Raw genomic sequence first — 19,953 nt, 5'->3', positions numbered from 1 at the left:
CCGGCCGTGCCGGGCCGGGCCGGGGCGGTGGTGCGGGCGGGCCCCGCTCGGAGCGGCCAGGGCGGGCGGGGCGCGGCCGGGCGGCCCCGGCGACTGCGGGCGGAGGTGAGTGCGGGCGGCGGGGACGGCCCGCCCGGCCCGGCGGGAGGGCAGGAGAGCGGGAGCTGAGCGAGCCGCGGCGGGGCGGCGGCCCGGCTCCTGCCGACCGGGTTCCGGACTGGCTTGGGGCCCGCCCGCCGCGTCGCTCGGGAGGCGGCCCGTCCCATCCCATCCCATCCCATCCCTCGGCCCTCGGTCCCGTAATGGTGTTGCCTCCTCTCTGTCTGCTGTGTCTTGTTCCCGTTACTTCCAGTACTCCTAGTGCGAGTACAGCTTGTCCGATGCTTGCGGCTGCCCAAGCGGATTGTGTGCTCTGTAAGAGAGGACGTTTCCATGGATGGAGAGCTACCTTTCATTGAGAGCTCTTCCGCCCGGGCTCGGGTCTGGACAGATTTGCCGAGCGACTGGAAAGCTCGCTGCGGAGTGCGACCTGTGTCATCCCATAGGTGCTTCTGGTGCTATTGCAGGAAGGAGCAATGACGGACGTGGTTAACAGTCGGAAGCATATGGAAAGTTTTTAGTTGTAAAGCTGATAGTAATGTGGCATTCTGGCTTCTGTCCTGATAACAGCATTACTCATGTATTGCCTTGTACAGGAGATTTTAGAAGCTTCCTCCAGAATGAGAATGTGGATATAAAGTGATGAGAAGAGCCGTTAAAAGTGGAATGTTTATTAGCATCTGAGATTATTTAGTGCTACTGTGTGTAAGTACAATCAAGTCATGCATTAGCCACCCCATCCTAACAGTCTTTTTTTAAGAACACCAAATCAACATAACTCAATTTGCTAGAAAGACCATTTGATTAATGATGAAATGGATGCTTCTTTTGTTCATTGATATTTCTTTTATTCATATTTGTTGTCTGCTGGACAGTTGACTTGTCAGACTTTCTTTCTAGCTCACAAAGCAAGAAAACATCCCATTTGTCCAAAATAAAAACATAATTATACTGTTCACATTCTTTTTCTGGAAAATGTGCTTACTGCTTTTTAAAAGCTCTCACTGTGGAGAATTCAGGCTGAATTTATTTCTTATAAAAGTTTTAGTTGAAAACCTAGGCAAGTTGTTGCTTGTTTGTTTTTCAGTCTGTAGTTAATGTAAATTGTCTTTTGCAGGAATCACAATTCTGTGTGTAGGAACTTGTAAAAAATATCAAAGATGACAGTACTTTGTGATGCTTTATATTGCGTCATGTTTTTCATTACAATTGCACTTCAGGCTACAGTGAACTATTTAAATGCTTTTCTTAATGTGGCTCCAGTGGCAGCTCGTAGAACACTTTTTTGCCCCAAAAGTCACATTGACAAAGATGGCAAATTCATTCTTTTTTCTTGCCAGAAGTGGTTTACCATCATTCTAGTCAGATATGGTGGGGCTCCTATGAAATTCAATTTAAAAGCACCTTTTCCTTAGAAACAGTATCATGATTCTAAGTTTTGTGTGATGCCCTGTTATAAGCAATTTGATGGTATCCAGGTAGTTTCTCTTTTCCTGTAGATAAGCATTTTGTTTTTTTGTTAGCATTCCCCATGAATACACTTCATTGTAGGTGGAGTGGGACCTATGAGGCCTCACCACTTCTGGAGTGAGATGTTCTCCTCCTCTCGCTGCCCAGTCTGTGCCTTTTTCTGGCTTGTGGTTGTTAACTGGCCCACATCATTTCCTTACAGCCAGGCCCAGCAGATGAGCCTCAACTGGTGCTTGCCTGTGGCAGTCCCAGTTGCCATCCTGTGCTCTGGTGGGACATGTGAGCATCTGAAAAAAGTCTGCTGCAATCTGCTGGGGCAAAGAACCTTCAGTGAAAGGAATAACTGGATGTTTCTCTTCATTGTGATAACTCTGGATCTCTTCTAGAGTACATCCTAAAACCTCTCTCTCTATTTTGTAGTGACAAGAGATAATTGATTCCATTATGTGTGCCTCGGCCAAATATAACACCCGGGGTCCAGCCCTCATCCCAAGGATGAAAACCAAGCATCGCATCTATTACATCACTCTCTTTTCCATAGTTCTGCTTGGCCTAATTGCCACAGGCATGTTCCAGTTCTGGCCTCATTCCATTGAATCATCCAATGACTGGACCGTTGAAAAACGGAGTGTCCATGATGTGCCTGTGGTCAAGATTCCTGCTGATAGCCCCATTCCTGAGCGGGGAGACCTCAGCTGCAGGATGCACACCTGCTTCGATGTCTATAGATGTGGCTTCAATCCCAAGAACAAAATCAAAGTGTACATCTATTCACTCAAAAAGTATGTGGATGAATATGGGACGTCGGTGAGCAACACCATTTCCAGGGAATACAATGAGCTGCTGACAGCCATCTCTGACAGTGAATTCTACACTGACGATGTCAACCGGGCCTGCCTTTTTGTGCCATCCATAGATGTCCTCAACCAGAATGCCCTCCGTATCAAAGAGACAGCTCAGGCTTTGGCGCAGTTATCCAGGTTTGTGCTGAAACTTCAGCGTGTGAATGTAAAAAACACAAAGGGGACAAAAGTAAGGTTAATGCATGAGGGGAGAATGCAGTGAGTTAATACAAGCACTAGGGTTTGACAAAACTTGTCTATGTGTAGAGAACACCTTTCTAATTGAAGCTTGTTTCTTCTTTTGCCGTAGGTGGGATCGAGGCACAAATCACTTGCTCTTCAATATGCTGCCTGGAGGGCCACCAGATTATAACACTGCCCTGGATGTTCCTAGAGATAGGTAAGTGTTGTGCTGTGTGATGTACTGATCTGGGTTTAAATGCTACTGAAGAAGCAACAAACTCAGAACGGCAATCGATAGCAAAGGATGTGCTCCTTAACTGTCACAAAGCTGGAATATGACCTCCTTGCTTCTCAAAAAGGGAAGTACAGAAGTTCCTGCCTTGGAGGTGTTTACTTTTGCAATCTGATAGTTTAGCCCCATCCTTAATTTTATAAGGGACATGGCTGACAGTTTGCTTTTAACTCTTGAATTTGCTGTAAGGTTAGAGAATCTTGATCTGGTGCATAACTGAATATGAACTCTTTACAGAATGTCTCATTTGATGCAAATTTGAAGTTCAAAGATGATTGTGGCAGCAGCTTTCTGATAGAAGTTAGGTGCTTCAAGGGCATTTTAAAGCAGCTGCTCTCCTTGACAAAACTATAGTGAATTTCAATAGTTTTTGTTATCTTAATAATTAGACTGTATTAGTAATTGGACGAGTGCTCTTAGTTATTCTCTGGCAAATGTGCTTTCACAATATTTGTCAGGAACTCAAAAGGCATATATTCTGAGCTCAGTTTTCACTTGCAGGATAGTATACTTTTGGAAGAGGAAAGGAGATTGAAAGGCAAAGAAAATTGGAATAAGAGGGATGCAAAATTATTTAGCTTGGATATTGTTACTGAATATGTTTCTAATGCATCAACCCCTCTGTGCTTAGTTCTGCTGAGTTAGGTCCGTTGTAACCAATGCTTCTCTTGAAGGTGAAGGTTAACTTTCTTCTGCCAAATGTTAAAAAAATCTTGCCTGAGGTATGGGATCCTTGCTAAGATGATTGTCTGTGGAGTGTATCTTGATTTCTTTGCAGCAAAGACAATTTAAAACATTGTCCAGTACCAGAGCAGAACATATTTTTTTTTCCGCACATATTTGAGTAAATTTGCTAATTGTAATTACATCACTGTGAAGTAAGGCTTTAGTTTTTTACTTCTCTGAGATACCTTGTATGTATGTGGGTTACCCTGGAGAGGGCAGTCAAGCATCAGTCTCATGTAAACAAGTCTGTTAATCCGTTAGTAAATGCTTGCATTTGTTATCTTAGATTTATACTTAAGGAGAAGTTTCATTTGACAGTGGAATGGACTGCGTGTTTATGGATGCATGTGTCATATGGATGTGACTTTATTGACTGAATATAGTATATGATACAGAACTTTTTACTTTTACTTTTTAGTCTAAAATATCCATTTATATTTGGCTTTACGTGCATTGGCTTAGCTGGCAGGAGACATTATTTTGGTAGGTGTTTCTCCTAAGTGTTTGTCATGCTAACATGGAAAACTGAGTAATTTAAGTAAAAAACTGAAGTATTTTTTGGCATTCAGCCGCTGTAGTTTGCCAATGTGGCTCACCCCACAGCTGTATGATCACAAGCTGTAGTCCATAAGAGAGGCAATAACAGTGCTTGGGATGGCAAAAAGTGGAAATTCCTTTTTGTAGGCAGCCAACAGTTGGACTGTTTGATGTACAGATCCTGTTTTATAGGTCACAGGTGTGAAGACAAGGGCCCTGTGAAAGAAGTCGGGAGTGTAGACCTTGTCCTGGAGAGGCCTGAGGGATGCAGTATGAGCTTTCAGTGTGATTTTGGAGACCTTTGGAGTTCTTAGTTCATGTCTAACAGGATAAGTGACCTGAGTGTGTTTTCTTAAATTGAGAATGTCTACAGGTGGTAGGAATGGATTGTCAACCAAATGTGAAAGACAGCTGTTTGTAGCATCATAGGGTGAGAGGCTACTGGCCAAATTAAAGGCAGGTTGGCAGAGTTCGGTTGGTTTTGAATGACTTGTCTGAACTGTACCAAGAAAGAGTGCATTAGTGGGAGTTTGTGTATCACTTGTGAAATGCTCAGTTAATATTTGTGAAGTTTGCACAGGGAGTGTGGCCTGCCTTCTACAGTTAACATGTCTGAGAGATCATACACAGTTGAACTGTGGTGGATCATGAGGTTTAATAGACTTGTGTTCTGTTGCTTTGCTGCAGAATATTAGTTCAGGTAAAGTAAGACGTTATACACAGGGGAGAGTTCAGTTATATATTAATAATTTTACATCTATAAAATTTCTTAGCTAAGGTGCTTCACTAAAAGGTCGCTTGTTTATTAAATCTTTAAATCCATTTTCCAAAGACAGTGTAAAAGTGCTTTATTCCATCATTTCAAAGGTGAAAGTTTGCCTTGTGGGCATGGAGGTTATGTTCCTGGTATTAGCTGCCGTACAATATGTAATCTTCTGCCATAAAACTTCTAAGATAAGCTCTGTATTATCTGTTAATTAGTGGTGTTGAATTTGGTACAATAGTGAGGTTGAAAGGATTTCTTCTGCAAAGCTAATCTGTAGCTGTAGGATTGAATTTATGAACTAAGGTAGTTTTTATTTATTTCTGTTGCAGTCCATGAAGTGGGTTTCAGTGACTTGTGAAGTTTGGAAGAAAGCTGCTGCTTATGGCAGCTGGACAGAAACATTCAGAGTACAGGCCAGTTGGGGCACTTCATGGAGAGAAAGATCAATATTTGAAAAGTGGTGAAAAGTTGCTCAGGGACAGTTATTCCTCACTGATCAGTGCAATTTAAAGATTGTTTTCTTGAGTACATTAGGAGTTAATATTTCTGCTCCCTTAATGCACTGCACAATGAAAATTTGAGTGGAGTTACTTAGCTGGTGTTGGTTCCCTGTGGGTTTATTTAGGTAAAAGTCTGCATGACACACACCTGCTTTCTCAAGGCTGATGAAGTGCTGCCATGTTTTCACTGGATCCTATTAAAACAATCTGGTTCTGGTTTCCCAGTTGAGGGAGGATGTAAAAAAGAGAAGAGAGGTATAAAGTGCAAGAACAGTAACACCCAGGCCAATATTTTTTCTCCCTTGTAACTGAATTAATATGAATAAGTCATGGAACGTGCAGCTTCAAGCGTGAGACCTAGTCATAGCAGCATTGTATGTGTCACCAAAAGCAGGGGGGTGGGGGACAGGGGACACTGGAAAGGAATTAAAAATTATCAATTTGATTTGGAACGTAAACTCTAAACTCAGCATGTACTTAATTTATCATCCTGTTCCCAAGCTGATTTTTGCTTCTGTCATAGTTTGCGTTCTGAAACTATGAATGAAGAAACACATTTATGGCAAAGTGTGTTCATGGTGTTTGAACACTAAACAGTTGTGCTGCAGGTCAGAGCAGAAAGTGAAGTATCCTGTGGGATGTCTGATGGGGATTAGAACAGGCAGAACATACTAGTGTTCATCCAGAGTGTCTTGTTCTGATGGGAAAAAAATCTTGGGTGATATTAAGGAATAATGATAATCTGTTGTCTAACATTTGTGGAAAAACTGCTTCTCCAAACGCCGTACCAAGGATTTCATTCAGTGATATCTGTAAACAAGAATATCAGCTAGTGGATTGTTGGCACCTCTTTTAGTCTCACGTTGACTTTTTGTTCCTGTGTGTGTTCTGATTACTAATCAGACCTGTGCATACTTAGATCTCAACTGTGACAGTAAGGCTTTCCACTGCAATCACAGCTGCAACAATGAAACAGCTCCTCAAAATCTTTCTCTAGTGCATTATCTAGTGGTGTATTTGTGTTCTGCTTCTTTCCACAGAGAAGGAGACAAACTGGAATTGAGAAATATTTTTCTCCAAACTACTTTGTATGGTACCTTAAGCAGATTCAGTGTCTCAGGGGCAACTAAAAGTGTAGCACACCCTCTTGACTGAAAGTATGATCAGCTATTTGAGAGGTCTCACAAAAGAAGCTGAATCTGAGCTCCTTTTTGGAACTAGGATGATGTGTTCCTGATGCCGTGTGGTGACTGGACATAAAATGACAATGGAGAAACTGTTGTCCTCTAATAGCATATTTCAAAGAAGCTTGATTTGTGATAGGAGATAGTAACAAACCTATTTTTTTCTGGAATTGTGTATGATATGCTGCTTTCTTCTGTACACATTATTCTCTTTTGTTTCTTAAAGCACTTCTGTGTGGCAAAAGGTTGTGCCATCTAGGAAACAGCACAGTGAACATCCTGTTGGAAAGTTGAATTGCATTTTAATTTATCAGTCCTTGATTATTCCCATGCTCTCTAGCACATAGTGTCCTGAGCAACCTTTTCTGTTGGAACTTAAGAGTTGTAACATACAGATTTCTTGTTCATGTGTTTTCTGTTTATAGAATTTTTGTGTAATACGAAAATTAAACAAATTTCACTAGCTTGTATGATTGACTTTGAAAGTACAGTTGCAAATAACTTTATTTTCCAGCCTGAAAAGTCCAGTCAGCAAGATGCCGAAATACTGTATTTATTGTACTGTGATTTGTATCTGAAATACAGCTTGTCTCTAACACTCTGAAAGTTGTGATATACCCTATTGTAGTACGGACATCAATGAATATCTTAACTATATAAATAAATTAGAATGTATTTCTTCAAATTAAAGAATATGTCTTCAAAATGAAGAATATGTCTTAGGATATGTAAGCTTGCAATCTGCAAAACTGTCATAATGACAGCAATATATTAAAATTCCCCATATTAATGCAAAAATGGTCCATTCCTCAGTGATCATACACAATTGTAAGCACTCTGTTGGTGGCTAGATCCAATTTAGCAGTAAACCCAGATCATGAAAACTAAAGCGAACCTAAAACCAGCATGAAAACATGCCACTGATAAAAGCTGAGGGAAATAACCTCAGAGCATGCATCTTCTTGTTCTGGTAATGATAAGCAATGAATTGCTGGAGTTTGAATGTTGTACATTCTCAGTTTAAAGTTACTTTCTTGTGTTTTCCAGAGCTCTGTTGGCTGGTGGAGGCTTCTCCACTTGGACTTACCGGCAAGGCTATGATGTCAGTATTCCTGTTTACAGCCCACTGTCAGGAGAAGTAGATCTGCCAGAAAGAGGACCAGGGTAAAGTAATTCTCATGAATTGGGCAAAGTATATTCAGTATCATATTTAGTAATGATGATTATAAAATACAAATATGGCTACTAACTTCATGGTGAGCTTGGACAATTTTGTAAGAGTTGTTTTTAACAACTCTTGCTGTTAAAATAGGTGATGCTTTCAATGCTGATGGTCTTGGTTGGATTGCCAACTGCTCTCTCTGATAGCTTTATACTTCTCTTACATTGTGATACCCAAAACTGTGCAGAGGACTCAGAGTGGGACAATCCCCTCCTTTGACCAGCTGCCTGATGCCCCCCAGGACACACTTGGCCCTCCTAGCTGCTAAGGCACTGCTGACTCATATTCAGTTTGCCATCGACCAGGACCCCCAGGACCCTTTCCACAGGGCTGCTCTCTAGCCTCTTGCAACCCTGGATGTATGGACAGACAGGGAAACCCTGTCCCAGTACAACCTGGGATTTGCCTTCGTTAAACTTCATACAGGTGGTGATTGCCCAGCCCTTTGATTTGTCAAGATCTCTCTGCAGGGCTTCTCTGCCTTCAATGGAGCCAACTGTTCCTCCCAAGTTATTGTTGTTGGCAAGTTTAATATTCCTTCCAGTCCTGTGTCCAAGTCATTTATGAAGATATGGAAGAGCAGAGGGCCAGAGCCCTGAGGAACCCCATTAGTGACAGGTCGCCAGCCAGGTCATTTGCACCTGACCTGTCACTAAGCTCATGTAAAAGAAGGGTGAAAACTTGTATCTATGATTGTGGGAATACATACATGCAGAGCTTAGAATACTTTTATTTGTTTATTTTTTTTTTAAAGTAAGAAAAGTAATCGAGTAAGACCTTAACACAAACAACACAACCCACCTCTCCCCAGACCTTGTAGCTGGAAGTAAAGCAAGACAATTCCTAAATAAAGCACTAATTTTATCAGAGAATGCACTTAGACATTGAAATGAGCTACTCTGGAAAGTGCTGGTTTCTCTAATCCATTCATATCTTCATAACAAAAGTAGATAGAATTCTGGAAGACATGTTTTAACTGATTATTCTTTTTAACTGGCTGTTCTTTTTATATTTCATAAATCTTTTAATTACACAGCTGAAAAGGTTTCACTGTAACAAGGTCTTACCTCTGTTACGGTTTAAAAGATGGGCAGACAGAGGCAATGGGGATCAATGATGTGTCTGCTCATTGTGAAGATCAAGTTTACAAATGTAGAAACTTCAGATCCTTTTCTTCAGACAGCACTGTGTAGAGAATATGAATTTTCAAAGTTGAAAACTGTGATTGAGATGGTGCAGTCTCTGCTGGACACAGAAGTTATTGACCTTTGGGTTCAGTTGTCTTTTCTGGTAAGAGCAGAATTCTTGCTGCTCCTCTTGGCTGCCGCAAGTACGATGATGCAGTCAATTAAGACAAACTTGTGTAGCAGTGGTTTACTTTGCTCACACCCTTTATGCTCCTGGACCAGGGCAGTGAGTGGCATCTGGTTGCATCCCAATTCATTCTTCATAGGTCTGAAGTGTTGCTTACCTTCTGACACAGTGTGAAAGCATGCTTTGTATTTCTGTCTGGAGAGCATGAATGTGCTGATAGGCTTCAGCATGTATAGAACCAGTTGTAAAGAGAGATACAGTCAAATTTTTCATATCCATGTAGTCAGCTAAACTCTGTGTCTGATTTTGGGTCGTGTAAGAGAAGTAGGTCTTGTGTTCAGTTAAAGTGTTGGAGATTTCATTTCTCATAACTGTTTTTTTTTTTTTAATTGTGTCAGGCAGCTTGGTGTCTGGGGTGCCATCCAGTGGCCAGTCAGCGTTACTAGTGAGACACATTCCCAGCCTCGACTGTTTTGTGCAGGTGGGGTGGGATGAGGACACACTGCTCAGAATCCAGGCTTGCTTGGGAGATAAACCTTTGCATTACACTACATCCGTGTTATTTCTTGGGAGATGGTGTGTACTTCCTTTTGTAGCAATGTTTGATATCTAGATTCTGAGTGTCATAGAATGATGACAGTTTCAAGGCAAAATTTGGTTTCAAATATATACATAAGCCTACTTTTTTTTTAGCTGGTTATGTGCATTTATTATCACTCATCTGCGTCATTATTTCTTTTTTTTAAAGGCCTCTTACAGAGCTGAACTGAAGGGATTTGATTTACTTGCTTTTTTAATTGGATTGCTCAAAATCCACTTCTGCTGGTAGCAAGTTGGTAGCAGCTGGAGACTTGTGAGAAAGAATGTTTAAAAAAAAATACTGTGTATCTGTTAATTGAAGCAACTAAAGTGACCAGCATGAAAATGAGTAGAAGAGGTGAGAAGAGCAGCAGGAGAGGTCTGACTTTGTAAAGTGTGTGTGTTTATGTGTTTTCAGAGCTGTAAATTAAAGATAGCATCACATGGAGTAGAACTGGAATCCCAAGTACAGGCCTCGTGCTTCCTGTGTTCTTTTGGCAGCATGAGGGCACTCACTCACTGTGTGTTCCTTTCAAAGGGGAGTGGTGGAGCAGTCTGACTTTAGCTGACCTGTTGTAAAAGGATACCCAAGTAGATGAGTGTAACAATTACGACATGGTATTTTCCAGTATTAGAGTAACTTTTCTAAGCAGCAAGCATCTGATTTGAGCCTGTATTCCTGTGTGGTTTACCTTCAGTGTTAGTGTTTTTAAACACTCAATATTTAAAATGTTCAGGACATTTTAACTATTCATGGTTTTGGAGCATGGTAGGAGTTGTGAGTGTATGTGGTAACATGCACTATATGGACATTCAACTTTTCTCTGGAAATATTGCCTTTGTATTGCCCCAAAGGGACAGAAGTGAATCACAGTTAGAAATTATGAGCTTGCTCTATTGCTGCTGTTACCATATCAAGACTAAATAAGCTAAATACTGAGTTGTCAGTTCTGCATCTCTTTTCAATTAAAATTCACGAGAACATATATGGGAGGAGAAGCTAGAAACAGCACTCAGTGTCCTATCTACTTTTTATTTTAGTACACAAAGACCAAACGAAAGTACTAGCAATCCTGGCATCAGTTGCAGGCTCTTTTAAAATGTAGCTAAGTAATGTTTATTTAAGTTTACAATAGATGTTGTAATGCAAGTGCCTATTCTAATGTAATAAGCACTCTTACCAAGTACAAATTTATTCAGAACTGTAAATAATGTTGAGCCACTTAACCATCCCAGACTTAATTACATTTCATCATTACCCTTTCCAGCCTTGTCTGAAAATATGGTCTTGGCAGCATGTCCACACGTAGTTAATCTTGCTCTGTTTTTCCAGGATGGAGGGAAATATGTTCTTGAGCATCTTGGAAGTAAACTTGCAGTGCTGTCAGGTAACCTGGCTGTGTTTTTTCAGTCCTCGCAGGTATTTCATTCTGTCATCTCAAATGGCTCTGCACCCAGAATACCGCTTGGAGTTGGAAGCTCTTCAGGCTGAGAATGGGGAATCAGTGCTGATCCTGGACAAATGTACAAACTTGTCAGATGGGGTCCCTGCTGTTCGCAAACGCTGCTACAAGAATCAAGTCTTTGATTATCCTCAGGTGCTTCAGGTAAGGCTGTCTCTCCTGCAAACTTCTCTTCCCCTTGGTGTCTGTCTAAGCTGTGGTGTTGTTCCTGTTTAGCAGTGGTAGGGTACTTCCTTGTATTTAATTAGCTGACTGGATATAGTTTGAAACTGCATAATTTGTTACGTTAGCTTGAGTATTATGTCCTAACTTTATCCTTATTATTAAGAGGGCCAAAAACTACATACTCAACCTTATATGCAGGCTATGCTGTAATTTGAAAACACTGTATACCAACTTCATGAGACTGGTCATGGTGCTGTAGTAACACACATGACAATGTCATGTAAACTTAATAAAATTATACAAAGATACTGCCAAATCCAGCATCAATGGGATGTTAAAATGGAGGAACAGAAGGAAAAGCTTTTGGAGGCAGATAAAGTTGCTCACTTCAAGACTGGAGAGGAGCATTGGAATCTACACTTTCCAAAATAGCTGTCAAAGAGGCTTTCAGCAGGCATGAATTTGGAATTGATTTCTGAGATATGACAGTCCAGGTCTTGCTAGATGAAGCTTAGAACTGAAGATGTCTTTGTCAATTGGATAGAAGGTTAAAATGAACTTTAAAGAGGTTATGCTCTTATATTTGGGCCAAAAAAAGAGTGTTACATATAAGTAGAGTTAGTCAGATTACATTTTTTGTATGCAGCTTAGTAGTTAAGTCATACAAAACTATCTATATAAATATGACAGACTGAGCTAGAAGGCTTGTCAGCATGCAGCTATGAAAATATCTAGGTGAAATGTGTTTCATGGCCTTGCCCCAATTTCCAGAGGCCTTTTGATGTGTCAGTGAAGATAAAACTAGATAGCGTTCTCAGACCCCTGTGTCTCTTGGCAATTCACTGACAGAGAGGTGCTTTGGCATGCAGTGTGGTGAGGTGAGTTATGCCATAGGCCACTGTGCTCTGTCTGCAGTCACCAGCATAGAATCTGTCTTTGAACTTCAGCAAAAGCTGGTAAAATAACAAACAAGCTGAGGAAAAGCAAAGTTTCCACCCCTCCTGTTATGTTTTGTAGGAAATATGTTTAAAATTCCTTGTAGAGGAGGAGGAGAAGGAGGAAAGGGTCACCGTAAGTCCTAAACTTTGAGTAAAAAAAACCCCAACAAAACGAAAAGACTTGTTTGCTTTATTTCTTTAAATACAGACTGGATTTCTAAAGGATGGCAAGTCAGGGAATGTATCTATATCTTGCTTTATATGATTTTATAACTCAAAAGAGAGCTGGCACATGCCGAGATTGTTAAAATACTTTCCTTTGCAGAGCCCTGCATTTCCCTTTGGAATGTCTGGCTGATAACAGTGGTGATGTGAGGAGATGTATTTATAGTAACCTTTGTCTAGACAGGAAAAATGGTTATCTGGGTAGATGGATGAGCATGTGTGTCCACATCTGGGCTTCTTTTTTTCTTTTTCGTCTCTCCCAGACCTTATTTTGAGTCTCTTCCACCTGCTGCTGCGTGATCTAGTGAGTCAATGGTTAAAATGTGTGTTCATTCTCTCAGCTCCTTCCATTCCCCACACCCTTCTTTTCCTTCTCTTCCTGTCTAAGAGTGGGGGAAGGGGGACTTGGATCACAGTTCATCCTTTCCAGAACTGCCTTTACAGATGTCCTACTAGACAGACTCTTGGCTTCCAGGTTGTTAATGCTTCCTGTTTGCAGTCTTCTCTTGGATGAGATTTTCGAGGCTCTTAGTACTGTATGGGTATGAACACAGGTCTTATGATTGCATTAGGAAACAAATGAAGAGCCAGCAAACCCGCTTGTATTTCCTAGTTCCATCTTGATGTTTTGCTGCCCTGCTGAGCCTTCTGGCTCCTTTTCATCAGGCCATGGAACACAAGCTGGAAAAATGTTTTCTTATCTGTGGGAACCCCTGTATCAACTTTATAATTTTTCTTTCTTAGACTTAGGGATAATACTGACTTGGGATTTTTCCCTGTTGTGTAGCTGAACTCTGCTAGCATTTATTTTGCGATCTTGTATCTGTAGCAAAATTCCTCAGTGGCAGTGAGAGCTAAAGTCCCAAAATACAGGGTAAGTGCAACATAGTCAAGAACTCTGCTGCAATTTAAACTAATGGCATTTTGTCCTGTGTGTTGTGGACATGACTAAGTGGATTATATACTCTTTTGCAACAACTTTTTTTATCTTTGAAGCTCCCTTTCTCCTGCCCTCATTCCTTCAAAATAGGTAGCAATGATATAGTCAGTCCTTCCCTGTAGATCATACCTTCAAGGTAAGTAATTGTTCTTTACTTACCACTGGAAGTGCATTGCCCAAGACTGAACCCTGCTCTGTCTGAGGTAATTTGTTACTATGAAGGGTGAGTGAATCCTGCAGATTTCCTACACTGTACTTCTTTTTGTACTGTAATATTACCTGTGTGTGGAGTGATTGGTTTTTTCAACAGAACAGCATTGCTGTCACATGAATACCCTTTCTTTGCCTGTTCTTTTGTAGGAGCTCTCCTCATTTGCAAAATGCAAAGATTAGCCAGCTACTTCATGCTTTATATTTGTGCAGTTTGGTATTTTTCTCCAAGTGTTGAATTTCTATATATGTTGGTGTTTCTTAGTTGATTTATGCATATAGTGTTCAAGTCTAATCCTGTTATCCATTATACCTGCTAATCCTACAAAATCATAGGTATTGTCAGGTCTAATAAGTATGGTCTTAATTCTGCTACTCAGTTAACTAAGGGACACTTTGAATGCTGTTGCACTTAGGAAAGATTAGTTCATCCATCACTGTTTAACTTGTGAGCTACTGTTAACTACTTTATACTTGGAGCTGTGTAACTGTAATTTATGTAACTGTAAAGCCTATTAGGGCTTTATCTAGCCCCTGATTTCTTAATTTTCCTGTCAAAATGCTATCAAAGATGTCAAATGACTTTTAAACTTGATATACAAAATCTGTTACTTCCCTGCTATCCACAGAGCTGCATTGCCCTATAATAGAAGAAAATTAAATTGGGTCCTTACAGTTTATGCTCAAATAAGTTCACATTAATTGTTGCTCATCTTGTTGTGCCAAACTTTTGAAATGTTTTTAACTTAATTCTTGAGTTTTCTCAACTGAATTCTGAAGTTTGGCCATTAAAATAAAGCATGGAATTGTCTCACTAGCTTGTTTCTCATCCCTCCACTTATGATAATTTTCCTAGCCTGTGGAAGATAAAGTTGTATAATTATTTTGAATTAGCTAATAAGTTAGAATATATTGATTGCACAGAGCAAGTTGGTTTTCCTTTTGACTAGTTTTTTTAATGAAAGGAAGGGCAGGAAAACAAAATGCATATGTATACACACACAATGCAATTCTAACATTTCGGTTTTTTTTCCCTCATCTGTGTGTTGGATACCATTTGTTGACAGGAATCTACGTTCTGTGTTGTTCTACGTGGAGCCCGCCTGGGACAGGCTGTGCTAAGTGATGTTCTTCAAGCTGGCTGTGTCCCAGTCATCATTGCTGACTCCTACATTTTGCCTTTCTCTGAGGTTCTGGACTGGAAGAGGTCTGTACTCTCACTGTTGGATATTGAACCGCTGCATAAGATACTTCACTGCCTTCAGTCATTTGAATCAAATCTGTGTGATAAGTCAAGTGTACTGGGAGTTACAGGGAATGAAATAGAGAGTAGGATGCATGCTGTCCTTGCCCTTGATCTGTTATGTATCAAAGATAGGAGAGGAATATAAATGAGACTGGTCTGACAGAGCATTTGATTGTCCTGTAGTCAGCCATATTTTTTTCTAAAATTGATTTGCTGTATTATTGTGCTTGAATTCAGAGAGGACTGGTCTCCATTCAGGCTCTTTTAAGGAAAATATATGGTAAATATTGCATCACAGAAATGTTAACTCTCTATATTGCATCACGATTCCCAAGTTTATTTGAGATAGAAATGTGTAATTATTTTGTGTCTGAGTACCCTGTGTTAGGGGCTTAGATTATTTTTCTATGCATGCACTATGCCCAGTTACATGATCTTGGGATAATATGTACAAAAATTACTAGTTTTATGTGTAACACTGTATATGTTCTATTATTGCTTGGTTACTCCAAAAATCTCTGCTGACAACAAGTCGGTGGCAGTCCAGGGATGAGAATTCAGGATTTGTGAGTCTCTGTCCCTTCCATAGTTATTAGATTGTCTGGACAGATCAGTCTACAGACTTTGGTGGCATTGTCTGTGGGCAGAATGGCTGGTGTTGGGAAGGAACTGCTACAGAGTATTTGGTTTCACTGAGAGAAGACTGCTTCTTTTAGCTTATGTCTTTTGAGTATGTCTTATTAAAATAGGACAAGAGTCTGGAAAATCAGTCAACGTAATTTAATGTAGAATTTCTTTCTTCTCATCTTGCCATATGTTTTCTGTCTTTTGCTTATAGGGCCTCTGTTGTCATCCCTGAAGAAAAGATGCCTGAAATGTACAGTATTCTGCAAAGTATCCCCCAGCGACAGATTGAAGAGATGCAAAGACAGGTAAAACAATGCACTGTGTTAAAATTATTTTCCTTTTTTACAGTTGGACTGTAGGTTCATACACCTTCCTTGCTCTGAAAGCTGTTGGATTGCAGAAACATCCACTGTACTCTCATGTTAATGTTTTGATTATTTGACCCTGTTTCCTTCACGCTAAACATTTGCATTTGCCATCACTTTTCAATGGGATGGAAACTCTCCCTGAATCTATGTGTACTACCTGCTGATTTCTATTAACATATTTCTGGTGAAATTACAGCATATATTTGTTTCATTTTTCTATGTGGTATTTAAATTGTAGTAAAAAAGTTCAAGAGTCTCTGTTTATTTCAAAAGAAGCTTTCATTTGTAGAAAAAATTTAGTCACTTATAATGTGAGGGGAGCATTAAGTCCAAAATATTTTAAATATTTTGTATAAGTTTACAATTCCTCTGAGAGAGAGATTTTACTTATTTGATGACTGCAACAGCTGAGACCATGAGCTGTCAGGCCAGCAAAGAGGCTATTAACATATAATGTAGACTAATATCTATGATATTTCATCCTTGACATCTTACTGAACCTGAGCATGTATTGTTATAAGGTAAGAAAATACGCTTATTGTTGCCTCAGTTCCCCATCAGGAAAACCATAGAGGAAGTAAGAGCTAGGTATTCAAGGGAAAAGCTAACTATCTGATCTGAGGTGGCTTTTCAAGATGTATGGAATTTCTGTAGCCAAATTTCTGCAAGAATTGTGAAGTCATGTTTCTGAAATTCCTTTACACAACCTTAGTGACAAAGTCGTCTTTTGCGTGGTCCTTGTAAAAAGCAACCCAAGAAAGATTTTTTTCGAGTGTAGCCTAAAACACTAGTTATTTCTACTTAGGCAGTGCTAAAAGCTGCAGAGTGTATATTAGTACCGATATATAGCGAGAAAATGGACTCTCAAATTTAGAAATAGATATCTTTCACACCTGGATTATGTTGCCAACTTCTCTTCATTCTGTTCTGAGAGTCTGCAAATACCAGAGCAGCCATCAGGGGTCTCCTTTTCTCTTTAGGGCCTTCACACAAATGAACCATTTTGATGGGGCCTGCTGCCACTACCAATGTGCCCACCAAAAACAGGAGGTGAAAAAGTAACCTTGGTGTTACAACTCCTGGAGATGTGATTTTTTTCCTTTAGAGATGTTAACCTAAGGAATTGTGCCTAGTAAAGGTTTAAAACTGACTTTAATAGTCTCTCAAAGTGTACATTAATTTTCTTGTCCATTTTACTGATTACAGAAAATAATCATTTTAGTATAGTGTTCTCTTGCTATGGACAATGGACTTGACATTATGGACTGCTTAAACACTAATTTTATTAAAGTATGAAATCATAGCTTATGATTAATGAAACTCCAGTCTGTAAAAAAACCGGCAAACAAAATAAAGAAGGAACCCCCCTAAACTTTCATAATGAGACAAACCAACAATAACACCATTAATTCAGATGATATATACAGTATCTATATTATCCGTAACAGTATAAACTTAGCTGAAAATAGATGATATTTTAATGGTCATGATACAGATATAGTCTCTGTTCAGAGTGAATTTTGTTGGATTATAGATAATTTGCAATAGTCATTGTCAGGGGGTTCAAAACATCACTGAACTTCGTTGGAAAATGTGATTGTATTGACTGAAGGTGTGATGTGTTTTTCTAAACCTTCCTTTCACATCTTGTTCCTTTTGTTGAGGATATAATTTTGTGTTTTGACAGTACAAGTAACAGTATGAAATCACAAGGTCTGTCTTTCATCTTTGTGAATTTATTTCTGTCTGTGTACTGAGGATGCTGAAACATGTGATTCATACATTTCATGTCCTGTCAGCCTTATTTACAAGGTCAAATCTCTGTGTGTCTCTGAAATTGCCTTGCTGATGTGTGGTTCTGTGTAATATGGTGGAAAGTACTTAGCGACTGATACTGTGTGGACTACCAGTAACTGGACATGTATGGTTGAGATAATCTTTTTCTAGGCAAACAGAAATCTAGGCAAATCCTTGCTCTAAATTTCTCCTGGCTGAAGCATGCATTCTTTATTCTCCTGGCTGAAGCATGCATACCTATCAGGCTTTCTGGGTCTGATGACTCTTGTGGGATTGGAGCCTTGCTGTCCAACTGCATTGGTTTCAATGGTTGTCTTATGATATAATTCTTATCCTTAGTTGGGATACATCATAATTAAAACAGACATTATTGTAAATGTGAGCTTGACAGTTTTCTTTGTTGATTAGGTGCTTTTTTGCAGTATTTTATTACAGGAGATTCTCTGGAGATCATACATCAAGGTTAAAATGTAGACATAAACATATGTACATACATATACCTGTATATATCTTTTTTCAAGTTTAAATAGGTTGTCTGCTTTTAATGAGTAAAATATAAATTCTCTGTATATTTTTTTGCTTTGTTTCTGGACATACTTTTAGCTATACATCAGCTGGGGAAGAGAGGAAGTTTCTTAAACAGAAGTCATTACATTTAAGTTATATAAGAACTCATATTTGAAAGTGTTTTCCTACAGTTTGTACACATATCATGGACATCACATAGTATTGTCATGAAGAGGATAAAATTACAGGTGTTTTAGTTTTGGAGACATCATCTGCTAGGATATGTGGCTGGTATAACCTGAGCTGTGATTTCCTACAACACAATTTTATTTTGCTCAGTTTTTTATCAGACAGTACATGATGTAAACTGGGAAAGAGATTCATTGGTTTGAGCAGAACTTGAGTGTGGGGGATCAGAATTAATTCTATTGTCCTACATAAATACCTGATTGCACTGAGGTCTCTGGAGATCAGCTATATTAACTTACGCTTTTATTGTTCAAACTTGCAGAACAGTTTGCTCTCAACAATTCCCGGTCCAGTTTCCTGTTTTTCCTCACAGAAGGGAATAGTTTCTGTGCTTGTAGCCTAGTCTACACGGTTGTAAAAAATTGTTATGTATTTTCAATACTATGTGTACAGCCTATCCCTGAAAACTGGATACTCACATATGATAGCTCTTATAAACTGCAACATTTTGACCGTCAAAACCAGTCTCTGCTAAGTGAACTGCTAAAATTAATTGCGGTCTGGATGAAACTTATGTTTCTCTGGGATTGCTGTCTTGTCTGTTTTCTACAGTAATGTTGTCATTCTCATTTTCTTTGAAGCTTCCTTGATCCATTCCCCTCTCACAAATAGTTCCATATGGACTCTGAAATACTGGCAAAAGTGCCCACAGGCAAGTTGATAAGCAGCTTAGCTGCACAGCTACTGATCCAGCAGATTTGATGCTGCATCCTTATGTTTTCATTTTCTCTGCACTTCTAACCAGCACCAGGTAATAGCAAAGTTCCAGAATTGGAGGGAAAGAAGTAGATGTAATAGAACTGTTTGATAAAGAGTAAAATATGAAATTTTGTCTTGCTCCTGAAGTGTGAAATAGATAAAGGAAGAAAAGCAAAACAAAACTTTGCCGGTATCACCTTATCTCATGCCTTTTATAGTTTCCCTTGCAACAGTTGTTTGTTTTTTTTTTTTTCCTAAGGTGTTGCTTTGAAATCCTGTTAGTCTATGGAAACATATTTCAGCACTGTAGTTGATATAGAAATGCCTTTAACTAGTATGGAAGTTTTCCTCAGCTTATATCTCAGCATCTGTACTTTTTTCACCCTATTTTTGGGAGGCGAGTCTGTCTATCCAAGTATATAGGCATCTTGTAAATATTTTTCTTCACTGAATACCAACATACTTAGAACTCTTTTAACATGGATAGACTCATTAAGGCATAGAATCAGAATATGGAAATACTATGTAGTGAAAATAGAAGACTTATTCTTCTGTTTATTTAGGTATTCTTTCTCACTGAAGAGATTTTAGGTAAGGAGTTTATTTTCAAAAGAAGGCTTTGTGTGCCTGTTCTTTTTTGACTGTGTAACACTCCCATCTCCCAGAAATAAAATTTTCTGAATTCATATCTATTCTGGAAAACAGGATGACTTTGTGTGCTCTGATGGTGTAAGAAGGAAGAGCTGGTGTTCTTAAATGTGGGAATTCTTTTCATCCAGGTTTTCTAGTGAAATATGTGCATGAT

The 19,953-nt window shown here is 39.3% G+C and overlaps 1 protein-coding gene across 3 annotated transcripts in view; it reads left to right on the top strand.

The window, feature by feature from the left end:
• EXT2 (exostosin glycosyltransferase 2) overlaps positions 1-19,953 on the top strand; it is a 74,740-nt gene continuing 54,787 nt past the window's right edge. For 2 of the 3 annotated variants that reach the window (XR_014852676.1, XM_085062625.1), the window contains exons 1-8: positions 1-105; positions 696-804; positions 1,990-2,549; positions 2,722-2,811; positions 7,647-7,763; positions 11,126-11,321; positions 14,723-14,862; positions 15,740-15,833. Coding sequence is in view for 2 of the 3 variants with exons in the window: in XM_085062625.1 (XP_084918751.1) it covers positions 2,014-2,549; positions 2,722-2,811; positions 7,647-7,763; positions 11,126-11,321; positions 14,723-14,862; positions 15,740-15,833 (1,173 nt within the window). In the remaining variant the exon portion in view is untranslated. The remainder of the gene's footprint in view (positions 106-695; positions 805-1,989; positions 2,550-2,721; positions 2,812-7,646; positions 7,764-11,125; positions 11,322-14,722; positions 14,863-15,739; positions 15,834-19,953) is intronic. The other variant, XM_085062626.1, reaches the window with a different exon arrangement.

This window comes from Lichenostomus cassidix, chromosome 5 (assembly GCF_008360975.1).
Source record: "Lichenostomus cassidix isolate B80296 chromosome 5, HeHo_3.0, whole genome shotgun sequence".
Lineage (NCBI taxonomy): Eukaryota > Metazoa > Chordata > Aves > Passeriformes > Meliphagidae > Lichenostomus > Lichenostomus cassidix.
Note: the sequence above shows the minus strand (reverse complement) of the source record. Positions and strands in the feature narration are given on the sequence as shown.